General features: G+C 48.9%; 1 protein-coding gene across 1 annotated transcript in view; it reads right to left on the reverse strand.

Moving 5' to 3' along the window:
• Positions 1-10,266: 10,266 nt before the first annotated feature.
• Positions 10,267-15,553, reverse strand: part of LOC309684797 (IgGFc-binding protein-like) — a 28,137-nt gene continuing 22,850 nt past the window's right edge. The window contains exons 11-12 of the mRNA XM_082500655.1: positions 14,934-15,220; positions 10,267-10,764 (exon numbers count right to left, since the gene is read on the reverse strand). Coding sequence (XP_082356781.1) covers positions 10,707-10,764; positions 14,934-15,220 — 345 coding nt within the window. The 3' untranslated portion in view covers positions 10,267-10,706. The remainder of the gene's footprint in view (positions 10,765-14,933; positions 15,221-15,553) is intronic.

The following is a 15,553-nucleotide window of genomic DNA, read 5'->3' on the forward strand; positions in this document are numbered from 1 at the left end:
CCCCTCCCCCCCCCCTCCCCTCCCCCCCACTGAGTTTCCAAACAAACTCCTCCGATTCATTCCCACTTCCTTTTTCGGGGGGGGGGCGGGGGAGGATTAAAACAAAAAAAAAACAACCCCAAAAACCCGTAAAAAAACACCCCAAAAAATCAAAAAAAACCCCAAATCCGAAAAAAAAACCCACCCCCCCCAATTCTGCAAAAAAACCCTCAAACTCCCCCAAAATCAAAAAAGCAAAAACAACCCCCCAAAATCTACAACCTCCCCCCAAAAAAATCCGCAAAAAACCCCACCAACCCCCCCAAAAAATCCGCCAAAAAAAAACCAAACCCAAAAAATCAGCAAAAAAACCCCAAACCCCCCAAAATCCGCAAAAACAAGACCCCCAAACCTTAAAAAATCTGAAAAAAAACCCAATAACCCCCCCAAAATACGCCAAAAAAAACCCCAACCCCCCCCAAAATCCGCAAAAAAAACCCCAACCCCCCCAAAAAAATATCTGCCACAAAAAAAAAAACAAACCTGAAAAATCGGCAAACCCCCTCCCCCCAAACCCCCCAAAATCCGCAAAAATAAGACCCCCCAAACCCTCAAAAAATCTGCAAAAAAAAAACCAACAAAAAAAAAACCCCAAATCCACAAAAATAAAACCAAAAAACCCCCAAAAATCCACCAAAAAAAAACCCCAACCCCCCCAAAATCCGAAAAAAACCCACACCCCCCCCAAAAATCCGAAAAAAAACCCAACAAAATCCACAAAAACACCCCACCCCCCCCAAAAAGCCGCAAAAAACCCCCAACCCCCCCAAAAATCCAAAAAAAAAAACCCCGACCCCCCCCAAATCCGCAAAAAAACACCCAACCCCCCAAAATCCAAAAAAAACCACAACCCCCCCCAAAAATCCGAAAAAAACCCCCAACAAAATCCACAAAAACAACCCAAACCCCCCAAAAAAATCCGCAAAAAAAAAAAACCAACCCCCCCAAAATCAAAAAAAAAACCCCCGAACCCCCCAAAATCCACAAAAAAACCACCCAACCCCCCAAAATCCGAAAAAAACCCACAACCCCCCCAAAAATCCGAAAAAAAACCCCAACAAAATCCACAAAAACAACCCAAACCCCCCAAAAAATCCACAAAAAAAAAACCACCCCCCCCAAAATCAAAAAAAAAAAACCCCGAACCCCCCAAAATCCACAAAAAAACCACCCAACCCCCCAAAAATGCAAAAAAAAAACCCCAAACCCCCCAAAATCCGCAAAAAACCACAACCCCCCCCAAAAAATCCGCAAAGAAAACCCAAAAGCCACAAAAACAACCCACCCCCCCCCCAAAAAAGATCCGCCAAAAAAAAAACCAAACCCCAAAACCCCCCAAAATCCACCGAAACAACCCCACCCCCCCCAAAACCACCTGCAAAAACCACCGCAAAAAATCCGTAAAAAAAAAAAACCCCAAACCGCCCCCCCAAATCCTTAAAAAAAAAACCAAAAAAAAAATCCCCGAACCCACGAAAAAGCCGCAAAAAAAAAAAAAAAGCCGCCAAAAAAATAAAAAAAAATCCACAAAAAAAAAAAAAAAATCCCCCGAACCCCCAAAACAAAACAAAAATCACCAAAATCCGCAAAAAATAATAATTAAAAAAAAAAAAAACCTAAAACCGAAACCGCCCCCCCCACTACACCCCCGGAGTCGCCCTCCCCCCCCCCCCTCCCCGAGAGGTCACGCGCCCCTCCCCCCATCCCCCCCCATCCCCCCCCTCCCCCCTCCGAAGATTCATTCCCCCCCTCCCCCCAAAATTTCCCCTTTTCGGCTTTTTCCGAAGCCCTTTTTCTCCCCCTTCTCCCAATACCCCCAAAAACCGCCTCCGCCTCAAATTTACGCCCCCCCCAAAAAAATATACAAAATTCATGAAATCGTCGGGTTTAAATGATATTTTTAAATATTTTTGGGTTTTTTTTTTTTTTTTTTTCCCCTCCCCCCACCGCCACGTTCCCCTCTTTTCTCCCCTTTCGGCCCAATTTCGGCCCAAAATCGCGGCCGAGTTCCAACTCGGCATTTCTGGGAAATTCCGCCCCTCCCGTCCGCGTTCCGCTTTGTCATCTCATTCTTCGGAATTGATTTATGATTTTTTTTTTTATTTTTTTTTAAATTTTTTTTTTTTCCCCCCTCCGTTTCTTTTCTTTATTTATAGAGATTTTTTTTTTTATTTTTTTGCAGTTTTTGGACCCGTTTCTTCGGGAGGAGCGGGAGGCGGCCGGAGGGGGGGGGAGGGGGGAATGACACATCGGATATTTCCCAATCGTCCCCACCCCGGAATTTTCCTCGAAAAAGGTAAATTAAAAAAAAAAAAAACAAAAAAAAACCCCAAAACAAACTTAAATTCTACATCGGGTCCCCCCTCCCCCCTCCCAGTTGCGGGGGAATGGCATAACTGGGGCGGAGTGAAGGGTTACTGGTGGGTGATGGAAGGGGGGGGTGGGTGGGGGAGGGGGGGGGGTGTGTGGGTTGTGATGTGCCACACTTTGGGTTGTGATGTGCCACACTTTGGGTTGTGATGTGCCACACTGTGAGTTGTGATGTGCCACACTTTGGGTTGTGATGTGCCACACTGTGAGTTGTGATGTGTCACACTGTGGGTTGTGATGTGCCACATTGTGGGTTGTGATGTGCCACACTGTGAGTTGTGATGTGCCACACTTCGGGTTGTGATGTGCCACACTGTGGGTTGTGATGTGTCACACTTTGGGTTGTGATGTGCCACACTGTGGGTTGTGCTGTGCCACACTTTGGGTTGTGATGTGCCACACTGTGAGTTGTGATGTGTCACACTTTGGGTTGTGATGTGCCACACTGTGGGTTGTGATGTGTCACACTTTGGGTTGTGATGTGCCACACTGTGGGTTGTGATGTGCCACACTTTGGGTTGTGATGTGCCACACTGTGTGTTGTGATGTGTCACACTGTGGGTTGTGATGTGCCACACTGTGTGTTGTGATGTGTCACACTTTGGGTTGTGATGTGCCACACTGTGGGTTGTGATGTGCCACACTTCGGGTTGTGCTGTGCCACACTTTGGGTTGTGCTGTGCCACACAGTGGGTTGTGATGTGCCACACTGTGGGTTGTGATGTGTCACACTTTGGGTTGTGCTGTGCCACACTTTGGGTTGTGATGTGCCACACTGTGAGTTGTGATGTGCCACACTTTGGGTTGTGATGTGTCACACTTTGGGTTGTGATGTGCCACACTGTGGGTTGTGATGTGTCACACTTTGGGTTGTGCTGTGCCACACTGTGGGTTGTGATGTGCCACACTTTGGGTTGTGATGTGCCACACTGTGGGTTGTGATGCGCCACACTTTGGGTTGTGCTGTGCCACACTGTGGGTTGTGCTGTGCCACACTTTGCGTTGTGATGTGCCACACTTTGGGTTGTGATGTGCCACACTGTGGGTTGTGATGTGTCACACAGTGGGTTGTGATGTGTCACACTTTGGGTTGTGATGTGCCACACTTTGGGTTGTGATGTGCCACACTGTGGGTTGTGATGTGTCACACTGTGAGTTGTGATGTGCCACACTGTGGGTTGTGATGTGCCACATTGTGAGTTGTGATGTGCCACACTTTGCGTTGTGATGTGCCACACTTTGGGTTGTGATGTGCCACACTGTGGGTTGTGATGTGTCACACAGTGGGTTGTGATGTGCCACACTGTGGGTTGTGATGTGTCACACTTTGGGTTGTGATGTGCCACACTTTGGGTTGTGATGTGCCACACTGTGAGTTGTGATGTGTCACACTGTGGGTTGTGATGTGCCACACTGTGGGTTGTGCTGTGCCACACTTTGGGTTGTGATGTGCCACACTTCGGGTTGTGATGTGCCACACTGTGAGTTGTGATGTGCCACACTTTGGGTTGTGATGTGCCACACTGTGGGTTGTGATGTGTCACACTGTGGGTTGTGATGTGCCACAATGTGGGTTGTGCTGTGCCACACTTTGGGTTGTGATGTGCCACACTGTGGGTTGTGATGTGCCACATTTTGGGTTGTGATGTGCCACACTGTGGGTTGTGATGTGCCACACTTTGGGTTGTGATGTGCCACAATGTGGGTTGTGATGTGCCACACTTTGGGTTGTGCTGTGCCACACTGTGGGTTGTGATGTGCCACACTGTGAGTTGTGATGTGCCACACTGTGGGTTGTGATGTGCCACACTGTGAGTTGTGATGTGTCACACTGTGGGTTGTGATGTGCCACACTTTGGGTTGTGCTGTGCCACACTGTGGGTTGTGATGTGCCACACTTTGGGTTGTGCTGTGCCACACTGTGGGTTGTGGTGTGTCACACTGTGGGTTGTGATGTGCCACACTGTGGGTTGTGATGTGTCACACTTTGGGTTGTGATGTGCCACACTGTGAGTTGTGATGTGTCACACTTTGGGTTGTGATGTGTCACACTGTGGGTTGTGATGTGCCACACTTTGGGTTGTGATGTGTCACACTGTGAGTTGTGATGTGTCACACTGTGGGTTGTGATGTGCCACACTTTGGGTTGTGATGTGCCACAATGTGGGTTGTGATGTGCCACACTGTGGGTTGTGATGTGCCACATTGTGGGTTGTGCTGTGCCACACTTTGGGTTGTGATGTGCCACACTGTGAGTTGTGATGTGCCACACTGTGGGTTGTGATGTGCCACACTTTGGGTTGTGCTGTGCCACACTGTGGGTTGTGATGTGTCACACTGTGAGTTGTGATGTGCCACACTTTGGGTTGTGATGTGTCACACTGTGGGTTGTGATGTGCCACACTTTGGGTTGTGATGTGCCACACTGTGAGTTGTGATGTGCCACACTTTGGGTTGTGATGTGCCACACTGTGAGTTGTGATGTGCCACACTGTGGGTTGTGATGTGCCACACTTTGGGTTGTGCTGTGCCACACTGTGGGTTGTGATGTGTCACACTGTGAGTTGTGATGTGCCACACTTTGGGTTGTGCTGTGCCACACTGTGGGTTGTGATGTGCCACACTGTGAGTTGTGATGTGCCACACTTTGGGTTGTGCTGTGCCACACTGTGGGTTGTGATGTGTCACACTGTGAGTTGTGATGTGTCACACTGTGGGTTGTGATGTGCCACACTGTGGGTTGTGATGTGTCACACTGTGATTTGTGATGTGCCACACTTTGGGTTGTGATGTGCCACAATGTGGGTTGTGATGTGCCACACTTTGGGTTGTGATGTGCCACATTGTGGGTTGTGATGTGCCACATTGTGGGATGTGCTGTGCCACACTTTGGGTTGTGATGTGCCACACTGTGGGTTGTGATGTGCCACACTTTGGGTTGTGATGTGCCACACTGTGAGTTGTGATGTGCCACACTGTGGGTTGTGATGTGCCACACTTTGGGTTGTGCTGTGCCACACTGTGGGTTGTGATGTGCCACACTGTGAGTTGTGATGTGCCACACTGTGGGTTGTGATGTGTCACACTGTGGGTTGTGATGTGTCACACTGTGATTTGTGATGTGCCACACTTTGGGTTGTGATGTGTCACACTGTGGGTTGTGATGTGTCACACTGTGGGTTGTGATGTGCCACACTTTGGGTTGTGATGTGCCACATTGTGGGTTGTGATGTGCCACACTTTGGGTTGTGATGTGCCACATTGTGGGATGTGCTGTGCCACACTTTGGGTTGTGATGTGCCACACTTCGGGTTGTGATGTGCCACACTGTGAGTTGTGATGTGCCACACTTTGGGTTGTGATGTGCCACACTGTGGGTTGTGATGTGCCACACTTTGGGTTGTGATGTGCCACACTGTGGGTTGTGATTTGCCACATTGTGGGATGTGCTGTGCCACACTTTGGGTTGTGCTGTGCCACACTGTGGGTTGTGATGTGTCACACTGTGAGTTGTGATGTGCCACACTGTGGGTTGTGATGTGTCACACTGTGAGTTGTGATGTGCCACACTTTGGGTTGTGCTGTGCCACACTGTGGGTTGTGATGTGCCACACTGTGAGTTGTGATGTGCCACACTGTGGGTTGTGATGTGCCACACTTTGGGTTGTGATGTGCCACACTGTGGGTTGTGATGTGCCACACTGTGAGTTGTGATGTGTCACACTGTGGGTTGTGATGTGCCACACTTTGGGTTGTGATGTGCCACACTGTGGGTTGTGATGCGCCACAATGTGGGTTGTGATATGCCACACTTTGGGTTGTGATGCGCCACAATGTGGGTTGTGATGTGCCACACTGTGGGTTGTGATGTGTCACACTGTGATTTGTGATGTGCCACACTTTGGGTTGTGATGTGTCACACTGTGGGTTGTGATGTGTCACACTGTGGGTTGTGATGTGCCACACTTTGGGTTGTGATGTGCCACAATGTGGGTTGTGATGTGCCACACTTTGGGTTGTGATGTGCCACACTGTGGGTTGTGATGTGCCACACTTTGGGTTGTGATGTGCCACACTGTGAGTTGTGATGTGCCACACTTTGGGTTGTGCTGTGTCACACTGTGGGTTGTGATGTGTCACACTGTGAGTTGTGATGTGCCACACTTTGGGTTGTGATGTGTCACACTGTGAGTTGTGATGTGCCACACTTTGGGTTGTGCTGTGCCACACTGTGGGTTGTGATGTGCCACACTGTGAGTTGTGATGTGCCACACTGTGGGTTGTGATGTGCCACACTGTGGGTTGTGATGCGCCACAATGTGGGTTGTGATGTGTCACACTTTGGGTTGTGCTGTGCCACACTTTGGGTTGTGATGTGCCACACTGTGAGTTGTGATGTGTCACACTTTGGGTTGTGCTGTGCCACACTTTGGGTTGTGCTGTGCCACACTGTGAGTTGTGATGTGTCACACTTTGGGTTGTGATGTGCCACACTTTGGGTTGTGCTGTGCCACACTGTGGGTTGTGATGTGCCACACTGTGAGTTGTGATGCGCCACACTGTGGGTTGTGATGTGTCACACTTTGGGTTGTGATGTGCCACACTTTGGGTTGTGCTGTGCCACACTGTGGGTTGTGATGTGTCACACTGTGAGTTGTGATGTGTCACACTGTGGGTTGTGATGTGCCACACTGTGGGTTGTGATGTGTCACACTGTGATTTGTGATGTGCCACACTTTGGGTTGTGATGTGCCACAATGTGGGTTGTGATGTGCCACACTTTGGGTTGTGATGTGCCACATTGTGGGTTGTGATGTGCCACATTGTGGGTTGTGATGTGTCACACTGTGGGTTGTGATGTGCCACACTGTGAGTTGTGATGTGCCACACTGTGGGTTGTGATGTGCCACACTTTGGGTTGTGATGTGCCACACTGTGGGTTGTGATGTGCCACACTGTGAGTTGTGATGTGCCACACTGTGGGTTGTGATGTGCCACACTTTGGGTTGTGATGTGTCACACTGTGAGTTGTGATGTGCCACACTGTGGGTTGTGATGTGTCACACTGTGGGTTGTGATGTGCCACACTTTGGGTTGTGCTGTGCCACACTGTGGGTTGTGATGTGTCACACTGTGGGTTGTGATGTGCCACACTGTGAGTTGTGATGTGCCACACTGTGGGTTGTGATGTGCCACACTTTGGGTTGTGCTGTGCCACACTGTGGGTTGTGATGTGTCACACTGTGGGTTGTGATGTGCCACACTTTGGGTTGTGATGTGCCACAATGTGGGTTGTGCTGTGCCACACTTTGGGTTGTGATGTGCCACACTGTGGGTTGTGATGTGCCACACTTTGGGTTGTGATGTGCCACACTGTGAGTTGTGATGTGCCACACTGTGGGTTGTGATGTGCCACACTTTGGGTTGTGCTGTGCCACACTGTGGGTTGTGATGTGCCACACTGTGAGTTGTGATGTGCCACACTGTGGGTTGTGATGTGTCACACTGTGGGTTGTGATGTGCCACACTGTGGGTTGTGATGTGTCACACTGTGATTTGTGATGTGCCACACTTTGGGTTGTGATGTGCCACACTGTGGGTTGTGATGTGCCACACTTTGGGTTGTGATGTGCCACAATGTGGGTTGTGATGTGCCACACTGTGGGTTGTGATGTGCCACATTGTGGGTTGTGATGTGCCACAATGTGGGTTGTGATGTGCCACACTTTGGGTTGTGATGTGCCACACTGTGGGTTGTGATGTGCCACAATGTGGGTTGTGATGTGCCACACTTTGGGTTGTGATGTGCCACACTGTGGGTTGTGATGTGCCACACTTTGGGTTGTGATGTGCCACACTGTGAGTTGTGATGTGCCACACTGTGGGTTGTGATGTGCCACACTTTGGGTTGTGCTGTGCCACACTGTGGGTTGTGATGTGTCACACTGTGAGTTGTGATGTGCCACACTTTGGGTTGTGATGTGTCACACTGTGAGTTGTGATGTGCCACACTTTGGGTTGTGCTGTGCCACACTGTGGGTTGTGATGTGCCACACTGTGAGTTGTGATGTGCCACACTGTGGGTTGTGATGTGCCACACTTTGGGTTGTGATGTGCCACACTGTGGGTTGTGATGTGCCACACTGTGAGTTGTGATGTGTCACACTGTGGGTTGTGATGTGCCACACTTTGGGTTGTGATGTGCCACACTGTGGGTTGTGATGCGCCACAATGTGGGTTGTGATATGCCACACTTTGGGTTGTGATGCGCCACAATGTGGGTTGTGATGTGCCACACTGTGGGTTGTGATGTGTCACACTGTGATTTGTGATGTGCCACACTTTGGGTTGTGATGTGTCACACTGTGGGTTGTGATGTGTCACACTGTGGGTTGTGATGTGCCACACTTTGGGTTGTGATGTGCCACAATGTGGGTTGTGCTGTGCCACACTTTGGGTTGTGATGTGCCACACTGTGGGTTGTGATGTGCCACACTTTGGGTTGTGCTGTGCCACACTGTGGGTTGTGATGTGTCACACTGTGAGTTGTGATGTGCCACACTTTGGGTTGTGATGTGTCACACTGTGAGTTGTGATGTGCCACACTTTGGGTTGTGCTGTGCCACACTGTGGGTTTTGATGTGCCACACTGTGAGTTGTGATGTGCCACACTGTGGGTTGTGATGTGCCACACTTTGGGTTGTGATGTGCCACACTGTGGGTTGTGATGTGCCACACTGTGAGTTGTGATGTGTCACACTGTGGGTTGTGATGTGCCACACTTTGGGTTGTGATGTGCCACACTGTGGGTTGTGATGCGCCACAATGTGGGTTGTGATGTGTCACACTTTGGGTTGTGCTGTGCCACACTTTGGGTTGTGATGTGCCACACTGTGAGTTGTGATGTGTCACACTTTGGGTTGTGATGTGCCACACTTTGGGTTGTGCTGTGCCACACTGTGGGTTGTGATGTGTCACACTGTGAGTTGTGATGTGTCACACTGTGGGTTGTGATGTGCCACACTTTGGGTTGTGCTGTGCCACACTTTGGGTTGTGATGTGCCACACTGTGAGTTGTGATGCGCCACACTTTGGGTTGTGATGTGCCACACTTTGGGTTGTGCTGTGCCACACTGTGGGTTGTGATGTGTCACACTGTGAGTTGTGATGTGTCACACTGTGGGTCGCAGTGCTCCATCTGCAAACCCACAGTTGGAGTTTTTTCTTTTTTTTTGTTTTTTTTTTTTCTTTTTTTTTCTTTTTTCTTTTTATCTTTTTAATTTTTTTCTTTTTTCTTTTTTCTTTTTTCTTTTTTCTTTTTTCTTTTTTCTTTTTTCTTTTTTCTTTTTTCGTTTTTTCTTTCTTCTTTTTTTCTTTTTTTTTGTTCCTTTTTTCCTTTTTTTGTCTTTTTTTTTTGTCTTTTTTTTTGTCTTTTTTTTTTTTTTTTCCTTTTTCTTTTATTTTTTATGCTTCAAAAATGGGGATCCCGAAGTGTCGTTGGGATGTGCCACCACAGTAGAGGTCTTGGGGGGGTTTGACCAATGGAGACACGTTGGGATGTTCCACCACCGTAGAGGTCTTGGGGGGGTTTGACCATGGGGGGACACGTTGGGGTGTTCCACCACCATAGAGGTCTTGAGATGTTTGACCAATGGAGACACGTTGGGGTGTTCCACCACCGTCGAGGTCTTGGGGGGGGTTGACCAATGGAGAGACGTTGGGTGGGAGGTTTGACCACTGGAAACGGAGAAGACCACTCCCGTTTCCCCCTCCCCCCACCCCAGAACCGTCAAACCAAACCCAACCCCAAACCCCCTCCCGAAACCCACAAAAAAAAACACCACAAACCCAAAAAACTGTCGAAAAAAGGAATTTTTATTGATTACACCCAACACCGTTACGCCCAAACCGGCGCCTAAAAAAGCCCTTTGGCCTAAAAAAGCGTTTTTTTTTCATTTTTGCCTTAAAAAAGCGCTTTATCCCCCTCTCCTTTTTTTTTTTTTTTTTTTTTGCATAATTTGGGCTCAGATTTTTTTTTTTTTAAATTTTTTTTTTTTTTTTTTTTGTAGTTATTCGGGACGGTGTCATCTCCCGCTGTAGACGTCCGTCGTCATTCGGTGCCGTTTTTTGCCTTCTGCGCTGGAAGAAACTCCACGGGAGACAGCGGTTGGGGCTTCCGGAGGTACGGAAAAATCCGGAGGGGGGTTTAGAAGAAGTGAAGTGTGTGTGTGTGTGTACACACACACACACACACGTGTGGAAGATGTCCTCCCGCGTCCGTCCCCGCGTGGGTCTGTCTATCGCATGGGGTAGACGGGGGCTTCCGCTTCCGCCCGGGGGAGGGCGGCGGCGCGGCTGGAAGAGAGGAAAGGCGGGCGGCCGTCAGGGGGGGGCCACCACCGCCACCATCACCGTCACCACCGCCACCATCATCACCACCACCAAAACCATCACCACCATCATCACCACCACCATCATCACCATCACCACCATCACCATCATCACCACCACCATCATCACCACCACCATCACCACCACCACCACCATCACCACCACCACCATCACCATCACCACCATCATCACTGTCACCACCACCATCACCGTCACCACCATCACCATCATCACCACCGCTACCACCATCACCACCATCATCACCACCACCATCATCACCACCACCATCATCACCACCACCATCACCATCACCACCATCATCACTGTCACCACCACCATCACCGTCACCACCATCACCATCATCACCACCACTACCACCATCACCACCATCATCACCACCACCACCATCATCACCACCACCATCATCACCATCATCACCATCACCATCATCATCACCGTCACCACCATCACCGTCATCACCACCACCACCATCACCACCACCACCACCAGCACCACCATCATTACCACCACCACCACCATCATTACCACCACCACCACCATCATTACCACCACTACCACCACCATCATTATCACCATCACCACCATTATCACCATCACCACCACCTCAATCACCACCATCACCATCATCACCACCACCACCACCACAATCACCACCACCATCACCACCACCATGACCATCACCACCACCATCGCCACCTCCACCATCGCCACCTCCACCATCGCCACCTCCATCACCGCCATCACCACCACCGCCACCACCATCACCACCACCTCCACCATTGCCACAAAATGTCTGTGTTGGGAAAAAATGTCTTTATATTGGGCAAAAGGGCTCTATATTAGAGGAAAAATGGCCCTATATTGGGGGAAAATGGCCCTATATTGGGGGAAAATGGGTCTATATTGGGGGAAAAAGGCCCTATATCGGCGGAAAATCGCCCTATATTGGGGGGAAATGGCCCTATATTGGGGGGAAATGGCCCTATATTGGGGGAAAATGGACCTATATTGGGTGGAAAAAGGCCCTATATTGGGGGGAAATGGCCCTATATTGGGGGGAAATGGCCCTATATTGGGGGAAAATGGACCTATATTGGGGGATAATGGCCCTATATTGGGGGAAAATGGACCTATATTGGGTGGAAAAAGGCCCTATATTGGGGGGAAATGGCCCTATATTGGGGGGAAATGGCCCTATATTAGGGAAAAATGGGTATATTGGGGGGAAAATGGCCCTATATTGGGGGGAAATGGCCCTATATTGGGGGGAAATGCCCCTATATCGGGGGAAAAATGGCCCTATATCGGGGGAAAAATGGCCCTATATTGGGGGATAATGGCCCTATATCGGGGGATAATGGGTCTATATTGGGGGAAAATCGCCCTATATTGGGGGAAAAAGGCCCTATGTTGGGGGAAAATGGGTCTATATTGGGGGGAAATGGCCCTATATTGGGGGATAATGGCCCTATATTGGGGGGAAATGGGTCTATATTGGGGGAAAAATGGCCCTATATTGGGGGAAAATGGGTCTATATTGGGGGAAAATCGCCCTATATTGGGGGATAATGGCCCTATATTGGAGGGAAATGGGTCTATATTGGGGGGAAATGGCCCTATATTGGGGGAAAATGGGTCTATATTGGGGGAAAATCGCCCTATATTGGGGGATAATGGCCCTATATTGGGGGGAAATGGGTCTATATTGGGGGAAAAATGGCCCTATATTGGGGGAAAATGGGTCTATATTGGGGGAAAATGAGTCTATATTGGGGGGAAAATGGGTCTATATTGGGGGGAAATGGCCCTATATTGGGGGAAAAAGGCTCTATATCGGGGGAAAATGGCCCTATATTGGGGGAAAATGGCCCTATATTGGGCAAAAGGGATCGATATTACAAAAAAAAATAGCTCTGTTTTGGGCAAAACGGCTCTATAAAGAAAAAAAATGGCTCTTTATTAGGAAAAAATCGGCTCTATATTGGGCAAAAAGGCTCTAAACTGGTCAAATTTGCCATTTTTTGGCAAAATCGCTATAAATTCACTGAGAGCGCCGTATATTCACCCGGATCGCTCTTTTTCGGCAAGACGGCCCCGTAATCAGCGGGAGCGCCCAAAATCCGTCCAAAGCGCTCTTTATTAGGTGAGGTCATCGCCTATTTGTGGAAATTGCCCAATATTCCCAAGATTCGGCAAAGTTGCCCCATATTCGGCAAAATAGCACTGTATTTTGCGAGATCATTCCATAGTGGGCAAAAATATCCGGTGTTCAACCGGACCGTCCTATATTCCTCGGAATCGAGATATATTCGTCGAAATGGAGGTATATTCGTCGAAATCGAGATATATTCGTCGAAATCGAGATATATTCGTCGAAATGGAGGTATATTCATCGAAATCGAGATATATTCGTCGAAATCGAGATATATTCGTCGAAATCGAGATATATTCGTCGAAATGGAGGTATATTCATCGAAATCGAGATATATTCGTCGAAATTGAGATATATTCATCAAAATCGAGATATATTCGTCGAAATCGTGATATATTCGTCAAAATGGAGGTATATTCATCGAAATCGAGATATATTTGTCGAAATCGAGATATATTCATCGAAATCGTGATATATTCCTCGAAATGGAGGTATATTCATCAAAATCGAGATATATTCGTCGAAATTGAGATATATTCATCGAAATTGTGATATATTCCTCGAAATGGAGGTATATTCATCAAAATCGAGATATATTCGTCGAAATTGAGATATATTCATCGAAATGGTGATATATTCATCGAAATCGAGGTATATTCATCGAAATCGAGATATATTCGTCGAAATTGAGATATATTCCTCAAAATCGAGACGTATTCATCAAAATCGAGGCATATTCATCGAAATCGAGATATATTCAGCGAAATGGAGGTATATTCCATGAAATCGAGATATATTCCTCAAAATCGAGATATATTCCTCGAAATCGAGATATATTCCTCAAAATCGAGGCATATTCAGCAAAGTGGAGGTATATTCCTCAAAATCGCGATATATTCCTCGAAATCGCGGTATATTCCGCGAAATCACGATATATTCAGTGAAATCGCGATATATTCCTCGAAATCGCGGTATATTCCGCGAAATCATGATATATTCAGCGAAATCGCGATATATTCCTCGAAATCGCGGTATATTCCGCGAAATCACGATATATTCAGCGAAATTGACATATATTCCTCGAAATCGCGATATATTCAGCGAAATCGCGGTATATTCCGCCAAATCGCCATATATTCCGCGAAATCGCGGTATATTCCGCCAAATCGCCATATATTCTGCGAGATCGCCATATATTCCTCGAAATCGCCGTATATTCCGCCAAATCGCCATATATTCCTCGAAATCGCGATATATTCCCCCTCTTTCCTCTCTGCTCCTCCCGGCGACAAACCGGAGCAGCGCAACGAAGCGGAAACCGTCCCGTGAGACACCGAAAAAAAAACCAAAACCCAAAACCAAACCCAACCCCCTATTTTATTATTATTATTTTTTCCCCTCTCCCCCTCCCCTCCCCCCCCCAACTTTGATCCTGCCTCAAATTTTCGACAAAATTTCTCTTTCGACCAAGAAAACGTTCCTGGGGGGGGTGGGGTGGGGTTTTCCCCGGCGACGACCGTTTCGTAGAGGATGTCCTACCCCCGAGCTCAAGCTTTGAGGTTCTACTCTTCGCACCCGTCTCTCTGAGGCCGCTCCACACCTCCTCCCCCCCCACACCAACCCCCCCCCCTCCCCCGCCTCGATTAATCCAGCGAATTAATTAAAGAGGGTCCAACCAACTGAACCTCAACGCGGGAGCGTTCGTAGCGCGCGGCGTGCCGGGCGAAAGAGGAGAAGACTCACTTACCCGCGTCATCTCCGTGGGTTTGTGTGTCAGTCGCTGTGGACGAAACCAAAGAAGATGGAGAAGTCCTTCCCGGGTGTCACCTAACCCAACCCCTCGCTGCCCCACGGAGGACGGTCCCTACCCTCTCGCTGGCCCGGGATTAAAAATATCGACCCACGGTTTGGGGGAAAAGGATGGGGGAGGGGAAGAGTGTCTTTTTTTGGGACGACTCACCATCCGGTGAAATCTCTGGCTTTCCAGGCGTCCACCACCTCGGCGATGGTCCTCACCGCCCGACCGTCGGGAAGCTTGAGGTCATCGTCGGCGTCGCCGTTGAAATTGCCGCAGGGAGCGCAGAGGCGGTTGCCCAAAGCGGCGCCGACCGTCACCGTCACCTCTCCGCTGGGACCGAAGAGGACGGTCATCCCCGAGGTGTGGGAGATGGTGACGTTCGCCGCCGTGGCGCTGAGGGAGACGGCTTTGGACACCGTGGTTGGCAGGCGGGTGAAGAGGCCGTTGACCTGCAGGAAGGCAAAAAGCCAAAAACGGGTTAAAAAAACGCCAAATTGCCCCATCCGAAAAAGTACAGCGCGGAGATACCATTGGGGTTGACCACCCGAAGGCGTCTTGAGGGAGAGGAGATAAATCCGACCCAAATTTTGTGTCTTAATTTAATTCCTCCTCTTACCCGTCCTCGAGCGGGTGAAGAGACGGTCAACCTACAGGAAGGCGAAATGCCAAAAACGGGTTAAAAAACCCCCAAATTGCCCCATCCGAAAAAGTACAGCGCAGAGGTACCATTGGGGTTGACCACCCGAAGGCGTCTTGAGGGAGAGGAGATAAATCCGACCCAA

The sequence above is a fragment of the Vanellus vanellus genome (assembly GCF_965231255.1).
Source record: "Vanellus vanellus genome assembly, contig: HAP1_SCAFFOLD_1504, whole genome shotgun sequence".
Taxonomy (NCBI): Eukaryota; Metazoa; Chordata; class Aves; order Charadriiformes; family Charadriidae; genus Vanellus; species Vanellus vanellus.